Source organism: Helicoverpa armigera, chromosome 3 (assembly GCF_030705265.1).
Source record: "Helicoverpa armigera isolate CAAS_96S chromosome 3, ASM3070526v1, whole genome shotgun sequence".
Lineage (NCBI taxonomy): Eukaryota > Metazoa > Arthropoda > Insecta > Lepidoptera > Noctuidae > Helicoverpa > Helicoverpa armigera.
Window position 1 is genome coordinate 8,436,601 of NC_087122.1, and position 23,308 is coordinate 8,459,908.

Consider the following 23,308-nt stretch of genomic DNA (forward strand, 5'->3'; position numbering starts at 1 on the left):
AGTGATGTTTCTATAGTACTTCAGGTTTTATTTTTCTTTTATTTTGCCGGTGAAGTGTAGTAGGTCGTGGGGTTCACTGACTGAAAGGTGTTTTAGAAAGATAGGTCGTGACTTTTTTATGAATAGATTGCACACAACTGAGATTGTATACAAACTGAATGCGTCGTTGTTTATCTCAATGAAATATTTCTATTATGAGTAATACATACTAACTACTGTAATATAAAGTGTGACGCTAATAATACGAGGTTTTAGAATTATCCGTATAGCAGTTTTCACATCTGTCCACAGTATAACTCTCATAGAAAATCTTCTTAATGTTCGAAAATATAATATTTGGATTGATGTCAACTTTCAATTTCCAGCGGCTTTGAATGTTATTTATGATGAAGACGAGTTTATTATGAAAACAAGTATGTTTTTATTAAAGTCATCAACCGTTTGCATGTAATTCAGATCACTTTGACGTCTACAAGCTCATGTCTAGAAATTCATTTATTTTATATCGGATTTCGTACGACGTTATTTCAAGGCCACGAAAATGTGTTTAACTATGAATATCTATAGGTTTACATAAAAACTTTTTTAAGTACACACACGATTAAAGAAGTAACAAGTTGTTTGTGTTATTATGTCATACTTGTTCTCACATCGAATTGGATTGTATAAAGTGTGGATAAAATGTATATTTTGTTCGAAAAAACGATTATTCTTCCTTGACCTTGCTACTGGGAGTCGTGACCTCAAACGCCCTGTGACTCTGCAGTATTCTGAAGTGAGTATTGTAGGAGCAGTTAAAACAGAGGATGGCAGCTTTTATTATTTGATTCAGATGTATATTGTTAGAATTTTTTAAATTCAACTGAGGATAAGATGCTAGAAGGATACGTATAGTAGGGAGGGGCCTAGCGACGTCAATATTTTGTAAGTTCAAAAAATCTTAATATTAATTGTCCCCAAATCATAAAAACTTGGGCCCAAAAATTTATCTTATCGATCACGACGACAGAATGTTTCTTCAGTAATTATGTTTATTCTTTTACCATTATTGTTTTCAGTGCCTTGGTTTCTTTGTCAAATATTTTTACAGCGATAATTTCAAAAATGAGGGCTTAGAGACTCATTTCGTAAGTAATAGCTCAACCGAGTAGTATACCCGTACCAGTTACAAGTTTTTGTGTGTCTATCAAGCAACATTAGCGGGGAATAAGGTCGGAACATAATCTTTTAACACATTAGGGAACTTTGGATGAGGCTATTGACTAGTTACATTGGAACGCCAACAAACTTAAAGTATTTTCGTTAAAGTAAAAGCTATTAACTCCTGGCAGTCACGCCAATGGTTCAAAGTGTTTAACTTTAATTTCGTTATGAGTTTCTGTCAAAACTTTCAGCCAGTAAACCATTAGTGTTAACACGCCTGCAAGAAATCGGAAAAGCGCTGTTTCTGAACTGTTTGATAAAGACGAACTAATGACAGAAAAAAGATTGTTATAATTTGAAAATACACATTGGGGAGTCGTACTTTCGTCCAGCACTGAAATAGTAATGGTTTCAATGCACTGGTCTGTCTTGTAATTCCATGTGACCTGTGGTCTGAAGATCACACTATACTTTTCGGGATCGATAGAGACGTCTGTGAAAATGGCCGCCTGTACTTAGTGACCTTTCACTGAACTTCAGGTTTCTACAGCTTTTCACAGCCTGGCTTAGAGTCCTATATTTTATTTAAATTGTGTTTCAGGCGCTCTACAAAAGCTAGATATATAAGCTAGAAGCTAGCTAGCTAGCTAGTATTTTTGATAAAAGTGGATATCATTTCCAGTTACGCCTAAACAAAAACAACTGAAGAGAGATTCCGAGAATGAAATGGTAAGTTTACTTCAGTTATTCAAATTGTTATGATTACGAGGAAATGCGAATAAATAGACAATAGGGTAGTTTCCTAAAAAATAATAATTAGTCCGTCTTGTAGATTGTCCAAAATTAAGCGATACGTATTTTTTCTTTTTTAAATTGGATCAGAACTTGTTAAGATATAGCGTGTTAAAGATGAGTGTGACGTCACAAGTTGCTACAATTTTCAGGACACTGTGACGTAAAAGGCCCCCACTCCTAATTTTTGAAGTGTATTATCTTTGTCATTTTATGTTTAATTAAAAAAAGAAAAAATACGTATCCAATATTTTTTGATTATCTAAAAAGCGGACTAAATATTATTTCATTATTTCGACCCTGGACACTACCCTATTTCCCTTCATCATTTACTCACATTATTCTTTCATGAAATATGTATTATCTCACTCGAGACGTCTCCCTGACATTCAAATGAGTGAATCTTTTAACTTTTTTGTTCGTCCATTACCGAGTGTGCCTCAATTAACACTTTTGTATTCTTTTCTATTCGTAGGTATTAGCGAGAGATGCCGTCAAAATCCATTGCTGGGCAGTTTGCCAAGATGCAATACACGTGGGTTTGTGTACCGTTAGCAAAAGAAATAAGCGAGCTTGCGAGTATGGACAATGTTTCACAGAATTATGCATGTGGCATGTTATCTTTGTCATCACAGGCTCATGCAGTCTTTTACTTTTATTTACAGGCTGGGCTTGTTTTGAATAATATTTAAGTTATTTTTAAACTTTATCAGGGATATTACTAACGGTAAAGAGTATGAAGATAAAACTGAGCTTCACAATATCTTGATATGCTTGTTTGATATTACCTTTGATTTGCGGACGCAACACTGCTACATTCAAACCATGAATATTCAATTAATCAAGATACCATTGTACTTCATACGGATAGGCATCGTAGCTTGTCTAGACAGATGAATAAAATCCACTAGATTTGTTCCTCCAAAGTATAATTTACGAGATCTCCCACGTTCGGTGCAGACTAAATAAACAATTTCATTCAACGAAAGGAGAAAGCGAAGATCGCTCTATATTTGAAGTTTATTATAGGATAGGAAGACAACATGGAAAATAGGAAAGGTGATTGTTCTTTAGACCTAAACGGTCTTAAGGACTCTTTTCTTATTGAAGAATAGACCAAATAACATTTTGTTTAAGCAGATCGTACAGGTTAGACGGCAGTGTTCTACTTTCTCAGTGGTATCTGTATCATTTCACCAGTGACAATATAAGTATTGCTCAACTGTATACCAGATGTAGTAAGATCAGTTCGCACGAAGCTACTGCTTTGACCTTTACAATTCAATGAACGACTCGACACTCCGGTCTACGATACACAAGAGAGATCTACTGAATCAGAAGTTAGTTTTGTGTTCTTTTAAACACAATAGGATAAGATCAGAAACTTAAAAGAAATAAGCAGAGCAGAGCAGAGTTGAACTGTCTTATAAATGAAGACGGTGCAACGGTTTCGAGCATATTTTCAATTTAGATGCAGTCTCAGCATTAAGTATAAGAACGAATGAGCTTTGGAAAGCTACACAGTTATTCAAATGATATGCATTGCTTCTATCTAAAGGACATGCAGTATGCATACGGAAGTTTCCATGAGCACTTTAATCAAGTGCACGATATCGAAAATGATGATAACAAATTGAATAGCTCTCTAGTTCCAAAGGTATTAACTAATTAATTAATACTGTAAAGGGATACATTATTTTTGGAAACTGTGGATCCAATTTATTAACATTCATATTGTAAACGAGATAATAAGTGTGCATGAAATTCGAATGTTCTCTGTCATTGCTAGGTATCTTTCCGTTTTTCGATAAATATGAGTCCACCCCATGCCTATAACGGGCAAAACCAATCATCAAGGCACCCTTATATCACCTCAAGCGTGACTTTAACTTACCCTCAGGAACTTTAAATAAGAAATATGGAATTTATTCAGACGCCGTTGAATATTTAAGTACAATATTCATTTACGTAAGGGAAACCTTGAAAATAGTGGACGGGAAGCCAATAAAGTAACAATTTATGCCAGGTGATCCACTTTACATACTGATCAACTTTGGGGTTACTTGCTTAAATAGACTTCGATATTTTGCTTGTCTCATAAGTTGTCATCATGTTAAATGGGTATCGTGTCATTGAATCGTTTCACACGAATTTATGTTATTCCCGAAATTGAATTTCGAAATTGGCAATTCTTGTTATTATGGTACAATGTGACTCCTATCGAATTTATTGAATGTCTATGGGATTTTATTGATGAGTTGGGAGGTAATGATAGCTGTTATCAAGACTTCATGGCTCCCAATAGACTGAACTTTCATGTGCCTAGGTAAAATCCAAATTATGCAGCATGTGACTTGGCAATATCATTTTAAAAAGGAGTCTATATAAAGGAATAGATTATAAAAGGCTGAGTGGACTTCAAAAAAGTATTAAAGGCGGCCAGAAATTGGCAGTGTGCCCAGTATATTTAACAGATCCACATCAATGTAATATTACCTACCATACATAGTCATACGGGTCACGCTTTTGTGGGATAAAATTATTATTTAATACGCCAATTTTTTTTGGATTTTCTTGTAGAAGTTTGCCCTTTCATACGTTATAGTTCCTTTGTACTGTGAAGTGACAAATAGTTAGCAGCCGCAATAATTCCAGAAGTTTATTATGTTAATAATAGTTGGCAAGGTCGTAACAAGTCGCTGGACCGCGCAGTGTCATTAAGTTTTGAGTTTCTTACTATTTGCATGACCGTCACCTTCATGATATAGATCGAATGTCTTTAGATTGTTATACACTAAATCACCATTGTGCCAACACTATCAGAAGTTTTCTAGTAATCGGAGAGGACACAAGTTTTTATAGGTATGATACCAACATACATTGATATACAAAAACCCTACATTCCAATATTTTTATGTGATTCGTTTCTTGAGAAAATAGGGCAATATCAAAGGTTTTATTAACGTGAACGATACCAGATGTTAAAGACAATTTATTTAATCTTCTGATGTCCATAAAGTTCAAGTTAAAAATAGTCTCAGTTTTTAAAATCAACTGATTCATTTTTATTGACGATATCGACGCTCGTATAATGCAGTTTTTATTTGCAATAAAACGTTAACATAAACTTTATTTGTATTGAATGAGATGAAAGGTATTTTTAAGCGAATCCAAGTAATGAAGAACCTAGTTTAGCCGGTTTTTAAATAACAGTACAGCTTCAACCTTTCGTTTATGGATAATTGCTTGATGTTCTCCCAATGGGAATGAACTCGGATGCAAATATCACTATCAACACAACACACGCTTATACACCAGCGGATTTTGTTGAGCGTATACGCTAGGTAATCTTCCCAAAACTGGCTGTCACGTCGGTGGTTCCAGATGGCATTGTTTGAATCAGTCGCTTTCATTGTTTGTATGCGCGCGCATAAGTGCGACAACACTCGATACCGCGCGGATAAGTTACTAGTGTGAAAACGCTGTCAGTTTACTTTTGTTAAGGAAGCGCTACACTTTTTATTTTATTCTTTGTTTACTCACTGGGTATGCCACAAACAAAATAAAAATTGTACGTAAAACGTGCAGTACTAAATTCCCTTTATGGGCACTCAAAACAGTCCAGTCTTAACAGTATGTATAACAGAGTTGCGGCCATTAAGGCGCACCTAAATTACGTTTGTAACGCTATCGCTGTTTTCCAGACACTTGGTATTGATTGCAGCCCTACAGCTTTACATGAAACGTTATTTTCAGGAACTTGGTGAAATTCTCGGACAGTTAAAGTGGAAATATTAAGGAGTTGCAGAAATAATACTTCGCCATAACGCAAGTATGCTATTGCACTCTTGTTAGACTTGGAATAAAATAATAATGATTTCCTTCGATTTACTATGTGAGTTTTCAGAATGTCAAACTAAATAAATCGATCATCCTTATCAAAAGACTTTTCTTAATGCAGTCCTACATTCAGTTTGGTGGGCAATACAACCACTTATTACCTGTCCAACACTTTCTCGACAATCCTGAAGTCGTTTATATTGTATTGAGTGACTGCCTATCTGGCTTCCTCGACACATTCCCGCTCGAGCTACCCGGAAAAATAAACACTCTGGGTCAGAAGCCCTTCACAACTTTTGAAGGTTGATAACATGGTTGATGAAGTCAGTCCAGGAAAACAAACCCCTTTTGGTCAAAACAGTACCTACTTAAAAATTTTTTTGAAGGTCAAAAACTTACCATGTGATGTGAGTCGCGAGTTGATCCTCGCGGTGATGGCTCGCGCCACCTCGGTGGAGTCAGGCGCTCGCTGCTGATGCAGCCGGAGGCGCTCGAAGAGGCAGTCAGCCGCTGCCTCGTCCGCCATGCGAAACGCTGGACAACATATAAATATAAGTTAAACAAGTTTTTTTATAAAGGTTTAGCGATCCGGATTAGCGCGGTATCTAAAAGAGGAAACATTTTTGTTTACTTCGTATCTACTATCCCCGAGTAACATAAGCCATATTTTGTCCGGGTACGAAAATAAATTCCCCCGGAACACCGCCGAAACCATGGGAAATAGCTAGTACATGACATTACCTAAACTTTTCCTCATAACTTTAGACAATTATTGGTGAAAACCCAATGGAAAAACTTATCAGTATTTTTTACTTTATGGTCAACAGTCAGACTTGGTGACTGATGATGTATTAATTAATGTACTTATTTTGATGCAGAAAGTGATAACGTAGTTTCAGACGAGTAGAAAATAATGAAGCATAATCGGACTACTAAGATGTAGGAAAAAATCAGAGGTGTTAGTAAGCTTAAAAACCCTAAAGCTAGAATTCCGTGGGTCGCGGCTTACGCAGCCGCGCGCGGCTTACGACAGTCGTCGGCCGCGCGCGACAATAGTCAACCTATGAAAATGTATGGCGCCGCTGCCGAGGCTCGCGACAGTCGCGCGCGGCCGACGAATTTCGTAAGCCGCGCGCGGCATTGTGTTGAAATTAGTAGATTTTGTTCGTCCGTTCCCTCTAGTCGAAGTGCTAATTGATATCCTTGAAGAAGAAGACGATGACGTATTGCTGTGGCTGTATTATGAAAATAGATTACCAATCGACCCTATTTTTAAAAAGTAGAAATGATGAAGGATACTACCCAATACTGATTCAAAAGCATTTGTATTGTAATGAAAACAAAAGGAAGTTTTGCCGACTAAATAAAAAACAATTCAATTCTGGTTTTACTAAAATTATATAGATGTTACTAAGCGCTAGACCATGTTGAGATGCATACGGCCGCGCGCGGCTTACGAAATTCGTCGGCCGCGCGCGACTGTCGCGGACCTCGGCAACGGTGCCATACATTTTCATAGGTTGACTATTGTCGCGCGCGGCCGACGACTGTCGTAAGCCGCGCGCGGCTGTCGTAGCCGCTATCCACGGAATTCTACCTTAAGACTACGTTTGACTAAATATTCACGGATAATAAAAGTTGTTGAGAGAGTAGCAGTCTAAACAGTCTGGCGGATATGCATTTTAATGGTTACAGCGCTATTTTTGCATGGCTTCAAAATATTGCCGTAGAAAAGGCGATGGCTTCCGCGGTGGCAAGATAATGATCTGCTAACGGCAACTTTGAACTCCTTAGTCAGGGTAACGGGCCAGTTTCAGAATGTTATTGATCCACATGTATTGGCTTTGGGTGGAAAATAATGAACGGACTTTATTAGGATTTCGGATAATGGAGTATGTTGTATTTAACCTGAATTGTTTGGGAGAGTTTTTAAAAAATATGCTATGGAAGGTGAAAGTGGTACGTTTCAGTACTAGGCTTATTAACTGTTTTTAAATAATGCAAATGACCTCAAAACATTGATGTGTTGTAGACAAGGCTTTACAGCAGTCTACTTGAGCATACAATGCAAGTAGCTCAAGGTCATTATCTCCCAAAGCCAGATGTTCGCAGCAGTATTAAAATGTTCTAAAGACAGTTTTAGATGCGAGGAGAAAACATAATGGAGGAAAACGCGTATATGAATAGCTCGTAAATTAGTAATGAGAGGGCAAATAGATCATTCGGGAATAACGATTATGCAGCTCTGTGAAATACATCTTGTTTCGAACTAATCTTGCTAAAGTTTGTTTGGATATAGAGAACGCTTATAAGGTTTGGCGAAAAAGCGTATTTGTTTAAGATTGATATTTTAGACTTAAATGCATATTTTTAATTGAGTATGACTATCCTGATATGTATCAAAATAAACATCTACGCTATAAGAGAGCTTTATAGAGAAATATAAGTAAAACATAGAGGAAAAGCTATTTGTACCTGCAATAAAATTCTCAATAGCAATATAATGTGGTAAGAGGAATTCACAATTCAAATGCGTAACTGCGATCGGATGCACGGGCGCGTTGCATAAAGCGTAAACAAACAAATTGGGGACAAAACGAAAGAGCATACAAACAAATTGCATACATTTGGCAGCTCAACACGAATATTTTACTCAAAATTAACATGAAAATGTGTGAAAGCGATTAAACAAATATTTCATTTACAGTTTTGAAGTGATTGAATGGTGATTTTAATTCAGAATTGTAGTTAATACCCATATAACTGAAAATATTATCCTCTCCGCGTGTAAAATGCTTTTAAAATTATTATTGTATGTACAACCTCTTTGGTTAGGTATGTACATAGCCGAAAAATTGATAGAAGTGTGTTAAAAAAAAAAAAATGACAGTTGTTGTTGAAAAAAGCTTGTTACGTGTGAATTTATAAAACTAAATATATAATTGGACTCTCTTGAAGACTTTAAGACTTTTAGTATCCATTTGACGGCGGAGGGATTTTTATTCCACAAATTACGCATCTGCATTAGGTTACGGGCCAGCGGAAAATCTTTCCCGTCAATATGGAAAATTTTACTACTAAAATTCAAATTGGTCAGCTCAAAGGCAGTGAAAATTGGGCTACATGGAAGTATAAAGTTTCCATTATGTTGCGTGGCACAGAAGGCGCCATGGAGGCAGCAGAAGGAAAGCTTCGGAAGCCGATTTTAGGAACAGGCGATGGTGCAGTGATGGCCTATAACTCAGAGTTATTGAAGTATAGGAAGGCAGACAGCAACGCCCTGCTCATAATGACGAGTAACATGACCGAAGAGACGCTGATGAAAGTCATGAGGTTCGAGACAGCACGTGAAGTCTGGGAGGAACTTCATAGATTATTTGATGGACAGTCCGAAGATCGAGCATACACGTTATGCATGCAGTTTTTTAGCTACAAAAATAGTTCAGAGGATGTGTCGACAATGATGTCTAAACTGAAAAACATCTGGAACAATTTGAATGCCGAAATTTTGAAGACTGATCCGAATATGAAGTTACCAGATATGTTTTTGATTTGTAAAATTTTGGATTCCCTCGATGAAAAATTTTTCAACTTCAAATCCAGCTGGATGCTGTTGAACAAACAGGAGAGGACCATAGACACACTAACAGCACAACTCTGTGGGTACGAGAGGGCACTAGGTGGTCACAAAGAAGAGACTGAAGAAGTGCTCGCCTCTACCTCTAAGCCGCAGCTAAAAGTAAAATCCAGAGACGAGAATTTGAGGTGTAGGTACTGTTCACAAAAGGGACACCGCATCAAGAACTGCAAGGAGTGGATCCAAGATGGCAGACCGAAGAAACCACCTTCACAGTCTACGTCGACGAAGCAGCAAGTGCAGAATATTACGCTAATGATATATACTTGCTCAGAGGATAAAGATGCAGAACATTGGTATGTGGACAATGGTGCCACAACTCACGTAACCAATAGGGAAGATATATTCATAAATTATGAGGACTTTGGATCGAACCACACCGTAACGACGGCAGACGGCACCGTAGTTCCTGCAAAGGAAAGGGTCTGTGGTGGTTGAAACAAATGTTAACGGCAAAATTATGAAGCTTACCCTAAGTGATGTCTGGTACGTGCCAAAACTAACGAAAAATCTGCTATCTATGCTAGCTGCACAGGACAAACTGCGAAACAGTACATTTATTTCCACAACTAAAGAGTGCAGATTGGAACTAAATGGTCAGGTTATTGCAGTAGGTAACAGGGAACATAATGGTGGACTGTATAAGTTACAGATGAAGACAGTTCTACCGAGTAAACCTGTACAAATTAATGCTGTTGATCCATCATGCTTACTCCAGCTATATCATGAGAGGTTTGGTCACCAGAACAAGAAGTACATTAAGGATCTTGTTAAGAGGGAACTGGGGATTAATCTAAATCTAGAGAGTGATATACAGTGCGAAGGATGCATCTATGGTAAAGCACAGCGACTGAAGTTTGGCAAGAGAGAACGAGCTAATATGCCTGGAGAGCTGGTACACGCTGATGTATGCGGACCATTCCCGGAGAGCTATGGCAAACATCTCTATTTTGTTCTTTTTAAAGATGATTACTCCGCGTTTCGTCACGTTTTCTTTATTCGCAACAAAAGTGAAGTAAAGGACAAGCTTAGTCAATTCTTAAAAGAAGCTAAAAACGCTGGACATACAGTTAGAACATTATTGAGCGATAATGGTGGCGAGTTCGACAATAAAGCTGTTCGAGATATTCTTCACAAGCAGGGAATAATCCAGCGACTCACGATGCCATACACCCTGAGCAAAATGGGTGCGCAGAACGAGAAAACAGGACTTTAGTAGAAACCGCTCGATCATACATGCACTCGGGACAGGAGTTTCCACAAGCCTTGTGGGCAGAGCTTATTAATACAGCTGCTTATGTTCTCAATCGCACTGGACCCACTAGAGAAGCAGGGAAAGTACCGTACGAGCTTTGGTATAAGAAGAAGCCTAAGATCTCTCACTTGCGTGTAATTGGTAGTGAATGTTACTTCCACATTCCTAAGCAGAAAAGGAAGAAGCTACAGAAGAAAGCTATTAAGGGCAGACTTATCGGATACGATAACGACGATGGGTATCGCATCTGGAATGGAAAAAAGACCGAAAGATCTAGAGATGTCATATTTAGTCCAAGCATCGAATTGAGAATCCCAACTGCATTGCCAAGTCTTCAAGAAGAAATGAATTTACCACAAATTAATGAACCAAGTAGCAGTGAGACAGAGGGAGATTTCGATCTGATAGACACAGAGGGAGTGATCTTATCGGAAGATGTTCCAATGCAGATAAGTTCACCAATAAGAGAGCCAGAAACTCGTGATAATGAGACTAATGAACGTACTCTAGAGGGAGAGTATGATACAGCTACCAATGACGAGGCTGTATCAGGAGATCACGTTCATGATGCTTCAGAAGCAGATCAAGCAGATGAGTTCATTGACGCTCAAGAGGAGATAAGGGAACCTGAAGTTCACAGGTATAATTTGAGAGACAGGTCAACCCTTAGACCTCCTAAGCGGATGAAGGATTATATCTGCCTCATTGATTCTGATCAGTTTCCTGAGTCTTACGAAGAAGCCTTGGGAAGAGAAGACAGAAATGAGTGGCTGAAGGCATTAAACGCCGAAATGAAATCGCTATTGGAAAACAATGTATGGAGTCTATGTGAACTACCGCCCAACAGAAAAGCATTACCATGTAAATGGATATTCAGAATAAAAAGAAATCCAGATGGTTCTATTGAAAATATAAGGCGCGGTTAGTTGTAAAAGGCTTTAAACAGAAGAAAGGTTTGGACTATGACCAAACTTTTAGCCCCGTAGCTAGACATGCTACAATTCGAGCACTTTTGAGTGTTAGTGCTCAAGAAAAACTACATGTTGTACAATTTGATGTAGCCACTGCATTCCTTAATGGACAATTGACGGAGGACATTTTATGAAGCAACCAGATGGTTATGGTGATGGTTCCAAGAAAGTGTGTCGTCTAAATCGCAGTCTGTATGGCTTAAAACAAGCACCAAGGTGTTGGAACAGCTGTTTTGAGGACATAGTACTAGAAATGGGCTTCAAACAGAGTGATGGTGATTGTTGTCTATTCACTAAGAAAATTGGACAGAAGAAAATTCTGATCACTCTGTATGTTGATGACGGTTTAGTCGCTGCTACAGACGCAGAGTTGGCGAATGGCTTTCTAGAAGATCTGAAAAGGAAATTAAAGATCACAGTCAAACCAGCTTCATATTATTTAGGCCTTCAAATTAAGACCGCAAGTGACGGTTCTATAACCATCAATCAAGAAGCTTATTTAAAGAAGATATTAGAGCGTTTTGGGATGTTTGACTGCAATCCAGTCTCTACTCCTATAGAGAAAGAAGGTATTCAGTCAGGGAAAGTGGTTCCTGCAGAAGAACAAAAGAAGTTTCCCTATAGAGAAGCAGTCGGCGCCCTCGCTTATTTGATGGTAGGCACTCGTCCCGATATCGCTTATGCGGTGGGAGTAGCCTCTCGTAAGCTTGAGAATCCTACAAAGGAAGACTGGAACACAGTTAAAAGAATATTCCGGTACCTGAAGGGGACGATCTCTCTCGGATTGACATATGGAAGTGAGCCTAAACAGCTAATAGGCTACAGTGATGCTGATCACGGAGGAGACTCTACAACTGGAAGATCAACTACTGGCGTAGTATGTTTGTACGCTGGTGCTGCTGTGTCCTGGCTTAGTCTAATGCAGATGCGTAATTTGTGGAATAGAAATCCTCCGACGTCAAATGGATACTAAAAGTCTTAAAGTCTTCAAGAGAGTCCAATTATATATTTAGTTTTATAAATTCACACGTAACAAGCTTTTTACAACAACAACTGTCATTACACCTTATTGTCTTTTTTTTTAACACACTTCTATCAATTTTTCGGCTATGTACATACCTAACCAAAGAGGTTGTACATACAATAATACTTTCCCTAATTGATGAGAAGTATTCAGATGCCTAACGCATCCCAATCTTTTCTTGAAAATCCACGAGCCGAGGTCTGGAAACTGCCTTTCAGCCACTCATCTCTGTCTTCTCTTCCCAAGGCGTCCTTCCCAAAGTAATCAGATTCAATCAGGCCGATATAATCGTTCATTCGCTGTGGAGGTCTCAGGGTTGATCTGTCTCTCAAATTATACCTGTGAACTTCAGGTTCCCTTATCTCCTCTTGAGCGTCAATGAACTCATCTGCTTGATCTGCTTCTGAAGCATCATGAACGTGATCTCCTGATACAGCCTCGTCATTGGTAGCTGTATCATACTCTCCCTCTAGAGCACGTTCATTAGTCTCATTATCACGAGTTTGTGGCTCTCTTATTGGTGAACTTATCTGCATTGGAACATCTTCCGATAAGATCACTCCCTCTGTGTCTATCAGATCGAAATCTCCCTCTGTCTCACTGCTACTTGGTTCATTAATTTGTGGTAAATTCATTTCTTCTTGAAGACTTGGCAATGCAGTTGGGATTCTCAATTCGATGCTTGGACTAAATATGACATCTCTAGATCTTTCGGTCTTTTTTCCATTCCAGATGCGATACCCATCGTCGTTATCGTATCCGATAAGTCTGCCCTTAATAGCTTTCTTCTGTAGCTTCTTCCTTTTCTGCTTAGGAATGTGGAAGTAACATTCACTACCAATTACACGCAAGTGAGAGATCTTAGGCTTCTTCTTATACCAAAGCTCGTACGGTACTTTCCCTGCTTCTCTAGTGGGTCCAGTGCGATTGAGAACATAAGCAGCTGTATTAATAAGCTCTGCCCACAAGGCTTGTGGAAACTCCTGTCCCGAGTGCATGTATGATCGAGCGGTTTCTACTAAAGTCCTGTTTTCTCGTTCTGCGCACCCATTCTGCTCAGGGGTGTATGGCATCGTGAGTCGCTGGATTATTCCCTGCTTGTGAAGAATATCTCGAACAGCTTTATTGTCGAACTCTCCACCATTATCGCTCAATAATGTTCTAACTGTATGTCCAGCGTTTTTAGCTTCTTTTAAAAATTGACTAAGCTTGTCCTTTACTTCACTTTTGTTGCGAATGAAGAAAACGTGACGAAACGCGGAGTAATCATCCTTAAAAAGAACAAAATAGAGATGTTTGCCATAGCTTTCCGGGAATGGTCCGCATACATCAGCGTGTACCAGCTCTCCAGGCATATTAGCTCGTTCTCTCTTGCCAAACTTCAGTCGCTGTGCTTTACCATAGATGCATCCTTCGCACTGTATATCACTCTCTAGATTTAGATTAATCCCCAGTTCCCTCTTAACAAGATCTTTAATGTACTTCTTGTTCTGGTGACCAAACCTCTCATGATATAGCTGGAGTAAGCATGATGGATCAACAGCATTAATTTGTACAGGTTTACTCGGTAGAACTGTCTTCATCTGTAACTTATACAGTCCACCATTATGTTCCCTGTTACCTACTGCAATAACCTGACCATTTAGTTCCAATCTGCACTCTTTAGTTGTGGAAATAAATGTACTGTTTCGCAGTTTGTCCTGTGCAGCTAGCATAGATAGCAGATTTTTCGTTAGTTTTGGCACGTACCAGACATCACTTAGGGTAAGCTTCATAATTTTGCCGTTAACATTTGTTTCAACCACCACAGACCCTTTCCCTTTCGCAGGAACTACGGTGCCGTCTGCCGTCGTTACGGTGTGGTTCGATCCAAAGTCCTCATAATTTATGAATATATCTTCCCTATTGGTTACGTGAGTTGTGGCACCATTGTCCACATACCAATGTTCTGCATCTTTATCCTCTGAGCAAGTATATATCATTAGCGTAATATTCTGCACTTGCTGCTTCGTCGACGTAGACTGTGAAGGTGGTTTCTTCGGTCTGCCATCTTGGATCCACTCCTTGCAGTTCTTGATGCGGTGTCCCTTTTGTGAACAGTACCTACACCTCAAATTCTCGTCTCTGGATTTTACTTTTAGCTGCGGCTTAGAGGTAGAGGCGAGCACTTCTTCAGTCTCTTCTTTGTGACCACCTAGTGCCCTCTCGTACCCACAGAGTTGTGCTGTTAGTGTGTCTATGGTCCTCTCCTGTTTGTTCAACAGCATCCAGCTGGATTTGAAGTTGAAAAATTTTTCATCGAGGGAATCCAAAATTTTACAAATCAAAAACATATCTGGTAACTTCATATTAGGATCAGTCTTCAAAATTTCGGCATTCAAATTGTTCCAGATGTTTTTCAGTTTAGACATCATTGTCGACACATCCTCTGAACTATTTTTGTAGCTAAAAAACTGCATGCATAACGTGTATGCTCGATCTTCAGACTGTCCATCAAATAATCTATGAAGTTCCTCCCAGACTTCACGTGCTGTCTCGAACCTCATGACTTTCATCAGCGTCTCTTCGGTCATGTTACTCGTCATTATGAGCAGGGCGTTGCTGTCTGCCTTCCTATACTTCAATAACTCTGAGTTATAGGCCATCACTGCACCATCGCCTGTTCCTAAAATCGGCTTCCGAAGCTTTCCTTCTGCTGCCTCCATGGCGCCTTCTGTGCCACGCAACATAATGGAAACTTTATACTTCCATGTAGCCCAATTTTCACTGCCTTTGAGCTGACCAATTTGAATTTTAGTAGTAAAATTTTCCATATTGACGGGAAAGATTTTCCGCTGGCCCGTAACCTAATGCAGATGCGTAATTTGTGGAATAGAAATCCTCCGACGTCAAATGGATACTAAAAGTCTTAAAGTCTTCAAGAGAGTCCAATTATATATTTAGTTTTATAAATTCACACGTAACAAGCTTTTTACAACAACAACTGTCATTACACCTTATTGTCTTTTTTTTTAACACACTTCTATCAATTTTTCGGCTATGTACATACCTAACCAAAGAGGTTGTACATACAATAATATAGTCAACGACAAGCCACAGTTGCTATATCCACAACAGAAGCGGAGATAGTGGCTGCTAGTGAAGCTGCTAGAGAACTAGTATGGCTGCAAAGAATTTTTGCAGATATGACAGATCTAGAAGAGATACCTGTCCTTAAAGTGGATAATGAGGCCGCTATAAGATTAGCTCACAACCCAGAATTCCATAAGAGGACAAAACACATCCGTACTAGACACTTCTTTGTGAGAGAAATGGTGCAAGAAGGAACTCTAACTGTTGTAAAGACAACCTCAACGGATCAACTGGCTGATGTGTTTACCAAGGCAGTTCCCAGACCTCGGCTCGTGGATTTGCGAGAAAGGATTGGGATGCGTTAGGCATCTGAATACTTCTCATCAATTAGGGAAAGTATTATTGTATGTACAACCTCTTTGGTTAGGTATGTACATAGCCGAAAAATTGATAGAAGTGTGTTAAAAAAAAAAAATGACAGTTGTTGTTGAAAAAAGCTTGTTACGTGTGAATTTATAAAACTAAATATATAATTGGACTCTCTTGAAGACTTTAAGACTTTTAGTATCCATTTGACGGCGGAGGGATTTTTATTCCACAAATTACGCATCTGCATTAAAAATTTCTTTCTTTATTCTTTTAGGCATGATCAAAAGCTCGTAACAAATGTTTGGCACATGTTTGCATCAGCATGTTTTTGCATGAACACTGTTGTTAATCACTTGCTTTTGTTTCAACGATTTATCGCTGTTGGTAACGTGTGAACGCAGTTACTTAATCTCCCAATGTGTTAGACGCGAACAGTGGACTGAATACACTCTGCAATTACTAAGGTTATATTTATCAAAGTCATATAAACTAATTGCCACCTACTCTATTAGTGTAGTCTATTTAAAATGTGCCTACAAAAGTGGAAGAAGTTAAGAGAAAACAGAAATTGGAAACTATCATGAACATAGCTGAACGTAACAATGTGTTTGTGTTGACATCGTTTAGACTCGTGTGAATTTACCAAACTTTATGTTGACAGGTGATTAAAAACAATGAAAGTTAACTACTAGGAACATACGTGAATGCGTGTTGTCCCTGCTGTTGTCAAATGTGACGGTCTATTTGTAAATAAACAGTGTGTGGTGTGCGAGCGTCAGGTGCTGAGCTGTACGCTCCGCGGCGGGCGCCGGCCGACTGACGGCCAGAGCGCGGCGGGTAGGAAAAGCGCGGAGACGCGCGGGGCCCCCGCGTTTCTCACAGGGAAATATTTTTCCTCTACGCACTCATTAATAATACCCCTTTTTGATATCGATGTTAGGCAGCCATTATTAATTTGTTTGTTGATAGATTAATGACATACTTAATTCTCTACCGCAACAACAAATTAGCATTCTTTCAATCGGATACTTGGCGACAATTTATAGTTGTTTAGATGTATTGATTGGACCAATTTGATCGGTTAATTTATTTTTCAATATCTTCGTCACTTGTTTATTAGTAAGAATAAAGTGATAACACCTAGGGGGTACCTCGAGTAATTTATTAAGTAAGCAATTTATACCTCTAAGTGGCAATAGTAATTTCGCTAATTAGAACATACTTTGGCAGGATAGTTGTGTAAAATACATGCCGAGTAAGATTTAGAAATATATTTGATGATCCAAATATTATCTTATGAACACTTCGTCTTGAATCCGTATATTATAGACTTTAGGCTACCACAATGCAATGTTGACAAGTCAAAATGTTGAAGGTTACTTACATTTTCTTTTGGGTTTGGTAATATCTTGAGTTTGTGCAGAAGAATCAGTTGCTGGATGTAAAAAATACAAAAAATATATTTATTTAATAAAAATAAAAGGGATAAAAACTTCAAGCCATGCTACTACAACTCATTAAATGACATTACGCGATATATTTTTATTCTCACCTGACATTTCTCATTCATTACAGAAAACTTTGGTGTGGATTATCAGGTTTATGTTTTTTGTAACAACATTGCATTTAATTTCTGATTTAAATTATCTTTAAAGTTTTTGAAGCAGATTGGAAATTTTTGTCAGTTTATAACCTGTAAAATGTGGGAGCGTTGTTGCTTATAATTGACTTTCATGTTAGATTACCAGCCAGTGATTTAACAAAATAGGTTTTATTATTTTTCACCGTGTAGATCCAATACATATTGGAAACTTCGTAATAAATCTTTGTACAAATGTTTATTGCAAGCATGGATTTTCAATTCAATAAAAATAAATTGTTCCTATATTAATGCCGCAGCTAAGCAGAATAAATGGTTATTCAAACAAACAGCTAGTCCTTTGATTGAAAAATGACATTCTGCCCAAAGCAGGGTTATGTTTTTACCTAACGTTAAATATCTAGATATTCAAATAAAATAAGAACCATGATGAAATATTTTCATTTAGTTAATGTCACAGACATAAAATGTAAACAAGGTTATTATATTTTATTACTTAGGTACTAATTTATTTGATACCAAAATAAATAACACTTTCACACTATAGTATGTACCTACAAGTTTGGTAAATTAGAAATGTCAGAGAGAGATTAGGTTAGTATGTGGAGGCCATGTAAATGTCAGGTTTGATTAAAATCTGGAGCAAGTAGCCTCAACCGAGGACGGATTGCAAGCTTCCATAGCACATCGTATGGATATCATAAAATTACTTCTCCCGGTGGATTAGCAGCGATGAGGGGGCGTCAGCCTATTACTGAGTAAAACCCATCGTGTTCCTTCATAGGTCTTTTATGTACCAGGGCCGCGGTAACTCTTTCGAACAATCCCGCAGCGAATGCCAAAAGTTGGCTTCGAATGACAGCCTAACTGTCAAATGGCTGATTTTAGAGGGGCAAAGTTATTTATAATTGTACACCACACCTACTATTATCTTATTTGTTTTTGGTAGCTTTGATATTTTTGTTTGTCTGTCCTCAAAATAAACGTAAAGTTTCATAAACTGGATTCAATCACTCCTTTTCAGGTACTGTGAGCCACTTTGCCACATTACCGTAATACAGGGTGCACTTGAAGTATGTATGACCGTGTTCATTTTGCAATATTTTCATGAATATCTTACGTATTTTTCTTCTGTCTCTAAGCTAAATTAGTTACGGTATAAAACATCCATGGAAGGTGTGCCTAATCTATTGTTATCGATATGAGAAGAATTCTATGTCGTATGTGTAAGAATTTAAGAATTCTATGTCAATGATATTGGCGTTCGGGCTATTAGAGGCTTACGGAAACATTTTATTTAAGGGTTCAGTTATCTGAAACTAGGGCAACAGTAAAATATTACATACATTTGTGCATGTAGCCATGTGTTTGAGACCATTGGGTACCTACCTATTGAGCGAGGAAATTATCTTATATATTGGCATACGCATTACTCTTCACTCCCTACAAAAATATTGCATGTAATTATAATAGGAAAAGATATAATAATAATATAATGTATCTCATACAGTGTACGCAGTATACTTGCCTACGCTATTGTAGAACGGCCGTACAATACAGTAACTCATCTTATTGCGACTATAGTAGAATCAATTGTTTTCCTATTCTTTTGTTTCGATTAATCATTTTCAATATTGTGTGTCAATTGTAAAAATATTTATGCTAAGCGGTATAGTTAGTTAATTTTAGTTTTTCATCTGGTTAGACGTTTAGAGAAAGCGATAGCTAGTGGTGTCCTAAGTTCAGTCAATCGCACACTTGTCGAGATGTCGTTAATACAAAGTATACCTGATTTACTTTATGTGATTTTATTTGTTATCAGTTTGAGTTATTTGACATACGCTTTACCTCCAGAAGGCACTGATGTGACAGAAGCTCCAAAGGTTTGCTTATTTTATTTTTATCTTTTCGGTCTTAAAATCTAGGCTAGTGTTATAATAGACACAAAGTAGGTTTAAGTTCAGCAGTTTCTTATAGTCTGTGAGGGCCGTGGTTGTATGATGGCTGGTTTTCAGCTGTGTTCTTGAAAACACTTGCTGTTACAACTCTTTGTCAAGGGCAGTTAGGTGAATTAAACATACTTAAACGCTAATGCCCGTTTTCACCAACAACCTCTTACCGTTTCCCTATCTAAATGCTACTTTTAGTAAGGATCCCTCCCAATTTGACACCTACCTAAATTCATTTTCACCACACTTGTACATGGATCCCTTAAGTAAGTGACAGATTACTAGTTCTACAAACGATAATGCAAAGTCGATATTTTATCGATAAAATGATTTTTCTGTACTTCTTAAGAAATAAACGTCTATCGAGTATATATTACTAAAGCCTGTGAGTTTTTTTTCTTGTGATGTTATTTTAATTTAACTTAAACTACATTACGCTATGTTTTATGCAATAAAACAGTAAAGAGGTTTTCTATAGGTGAATTTTTACCTATGTCATTCGCGCGTTTGTCAAATTGACTGATGTGTATGTGTACATAGAGTGAGGTTAATTTTGGGTTTATTATTGTTGAATAGATAAGTTTATTTTGGCAGAGAAGAGAAAACGAGGATAAACCTTTCTTGCAGAAGAAAAAGACAAGCTAGTGAAATTGCTGACGTCTCATAGAGACACAATATTACACAAAAAACGGATGGGACCACGAACGAAGCCAAAAACAAAGCTTGGATCCAGTCACAAATAGTTTTAATGCGACAGGAACCCTTTACAGGTAAATGTGAATAATATCTGTGTATAATAGTATAGTGTATTAAGATATTGCCGTACAACTGTGTTCCTTGTTTTACTGTCGGCTTCATTGTATTTTTGTTCTCCATGAGTTGATGGATTTAAGTATGGGGTTAAAATTATATATTTATTTAGTTTCAGGTGGTGCGAGAAATTGGAAAGACGTGTAAAAACATGCTGCGCCCAGCCCACCTCAAATTGAATTGGTGCAGGAGGATGATGATAATGTATGGTACATCACATGAGGACTAATATTAAAATATTTGTTTACTATCTTTGTTTTAATTTACATAATTTATTATGTTCAATGTTAGCCTACTTCTTACCTCCAGAGGGTATCCCCTATCACCTAGGAGATAGGCTCCTCCATATTCACCATTTTCGAATCATTGGTATCTACTGCAGTTTTGGTATTTAAGGCCTATTCAAACCTGAGCGATATTCGCTGCCGCTGTGGGTAGAGGTAGATACCGCGCCGGTTTCGCTCAGGTATTTAGTATCAAGTATAGTTACCGGCACGGATATTGCGCTCTCGGCGGAAGAGTGGGGATCGCTTTGCGCACTGTACACAAGGCAATAAACCAATAAATGGCTTCTGCGCAGGTGAAGGTCAGGGCTCAATATCCGTGCCGATAACTATACCGCGGCTAGAGCGACCTGAGCGATATCCACTGCCGCTGTGGGTAGAAGTACATACCGCGCGGCAGCAGCGGCATGCATCCCGAACACCAACAGTAATATTAACGCATACCTACCCACTGGGTTTTCTCTGTCGCAGGTGGTAGCGAATACCGCTTAGGTCTGAACAGTCATATTACCGCATACCCACAGGGTTTTCTCTGCCGTAGACGGTAGCGAATACCGCTTAGGTCTGAATAGGCCTATAGCTGTCCCGGCCACCGCGAAACTACATCAGTGATTACCAGATTTGCATCTGTTATGGTCTGTATATTTATGGACATGCAGGACTTCCTATATTTGAATAATTCAGTGACATCACGACCTAGCAAGTGCATTCATAGCAAGTGATAACCTATAATCTTATAAAAAAGTCATGATCATCGTACTTTTTTCTCAGACATCTGCTCTTTCACGTAAGAACGTAGGTACGTGGTCTTCTAATGATTATTATTTTACATATCCACAACCTCCACAGCTTCTAAACTTTCTAAAAGTTTACGTTTCATTTTTTTTTTTTGCTTTTTAAACATGGTATTTTTGGTGTTACATAACATATAAAGGTACATTTCACTATCCATCGCCAGAAACGGTTCAAAATATGTTTGTATTCTGTAATGATAATGATAGGGGTTGTTTAAGCAGGCATCAATCGGGCTCCCAAGTTTAAGTGAAATTTTTAGGTTAAAATTGACACCTAGGCTTTGGTGAAAATGAAATTCTTATTAAGTGTTCCGTAAATGCTCCCTAAATTTAGGTATTCGTTGGTGAAAACGGGCATAAGTCTAACATAAACCAGATAAACTAAAAATGAAATACAAACTAATTTGTTTGTTTCAGCAAAGAGGTTTTTTTCACTACCTAATGCAAGCTTTTCTCGAACGTGTTGACCTAAATAAGATTGAAGGAAGAAATAATAATGGCAGAGTTAAGAGGCAGTCTAGTGCAAGTAGGTATATTGTGCTGCTAGTTCATCATCATCAGTATAATTTTCAACAATAAGTGATGTCAGATCTTAAATAATTAATTATGGAATAGAATAAACATTTATTGTCCCAGTATGACAGCTAGTAGCAGTAGGTACAAACATAAAACTATAATACCGGAAGCAAAGGACAAATCGTCAGCATAATGATTTGGTTTTTACACAATTTACGCAAATCAAGAACTAAATTAAACAGTCGGCCGATTGTTGGCCCGATAAGTAGGTAATGATTTTAATTAAATCCAGATTCCATTCATCTTCTTACTGATTTATGAGCTGACACAAACTACGGGCCGATCCGCCGATTAGAAGTGATGATTTCCCAACAAAAAAAAATATATACTAGAACAATCGACCAATCTTGCAGAAATTAATCACTGTGTTGTTTTCTAGGCAAATTACAGGACTCAGCCAAGATGCCTGGTTCAAAAATATTGATGCTTATGTTATCGATGATCAGCAATATGTTCACCACAGACCCCGTCGGTGGGGTACATCCAATGTCACCACAGAATGCAAGACCAGTGGTCAAGCTCTTCAAGGAAAAAATTATAGGATTCCTTTTTCCCAAACCTGGGAAGGCGCAAAATTAATGCATTTACTATTTTTATTATAATTGATTACTTTATATTTTTTTACTAACAATTCAGGCCAGTTAAAAAACTATGCCGTTTTGTAATATTATTATCATTCACTAAGTATTAAGTTGATATTGATAATGACGTTTTTCTTTTTGGGAAATGTGTTTTCTCCTGCGGAATTGTGTCTTTGTTCAGGAGTAGATGTACCAAGCAGTGTTTACGATGCGTTTTCAGAAAATGGAATCCTTATTGTAAAGTGCTAGTATTTATATAATTTTATTGAACTCAGCCTTTTTGCGTTTTTTTTTACCGAGATATTGTAAATACATACATCTGGAAGAGTTATTTTATAGCTTAGAGAGTTTTTATTTTTAAAATCAACGTGGTTGTTCGATTAGATTAAAACAATGAATGCAATAAAAGGAATACTTTGTATGCAAAAGTTTCTTTGAATTTTATTCATTTACTATTTTCACTAACGTGTACTTAATACATCGGTTAATGCTAGTCAAATACCTACCCGTTATTATATTCATTTTGACATAAAAAATAAAATAATATATTTTTATATTTAAATGTTTAAATAGAATTAACATTAAATGCACTACAATATTGCACTACAAAC

General features: G+C 37.7%; 1 protein-coding gene and 1 long non-coding RNA gene across 11 annotated transcripts in view; one reads left to right on the forward strand and one right to left on the reverse strand.

Moving 5' to 3' along the window:
• Positions 1-17,818, reverse strand: part of LOC110375834 (cytosolic carboxypeptidase 1) — a 62,986-nt gene extending 45,168 nt beyond the window's left edge. For 4 of the 10 annotated variants that reach the window (XM_049836478.2, XM_049836480.2, XM_049836481.2 and 1 more), the window contains exons 1-3: positions 17,656-17,818; positions 17,488-17,538; positions 6,175-6,309 (exon numbers count right to left, since the gene is read on the reverse strand). In XM_049836478.2, coding sequence (XP_049692435.1) covers positions 6,175-6,309; positions 17,488-17,538; positions 17,656-17,662 — 193 coding nt within the window. In that variant the 5' untranslated portion in view covers positions 17,663-17,818. Of the gene's footprint in view, positions 1-6,174; positions 6,310-16,803; positions 16,926-17,487; positions 17,539-17,655 lie in introns of those variants that run through there. The other 6 variants (XM_021334101.3, XM_049836479.2, XM_021334097.3 and 3 more) reach the window with 3 other exon arrangements.
• Positions 17,819-19,104: 1,286 nt separating this feature from the next.
• On the forward strand, positions 19,105-23,145 carry LOC110375854 (uncharacterized). Its single transcript, XR_010278167.1, has 3 exons — positions 19,105-19,586; positions 21,958-22,066; positions 22,496-23,145. It is a non-coding gene; the product is annotated as an uncharacterized LOC110375854 (long non-coding RNA).
• The last annotated feature ends 163 nt before the right edge of the window (positions 23,146-23,308 follow it).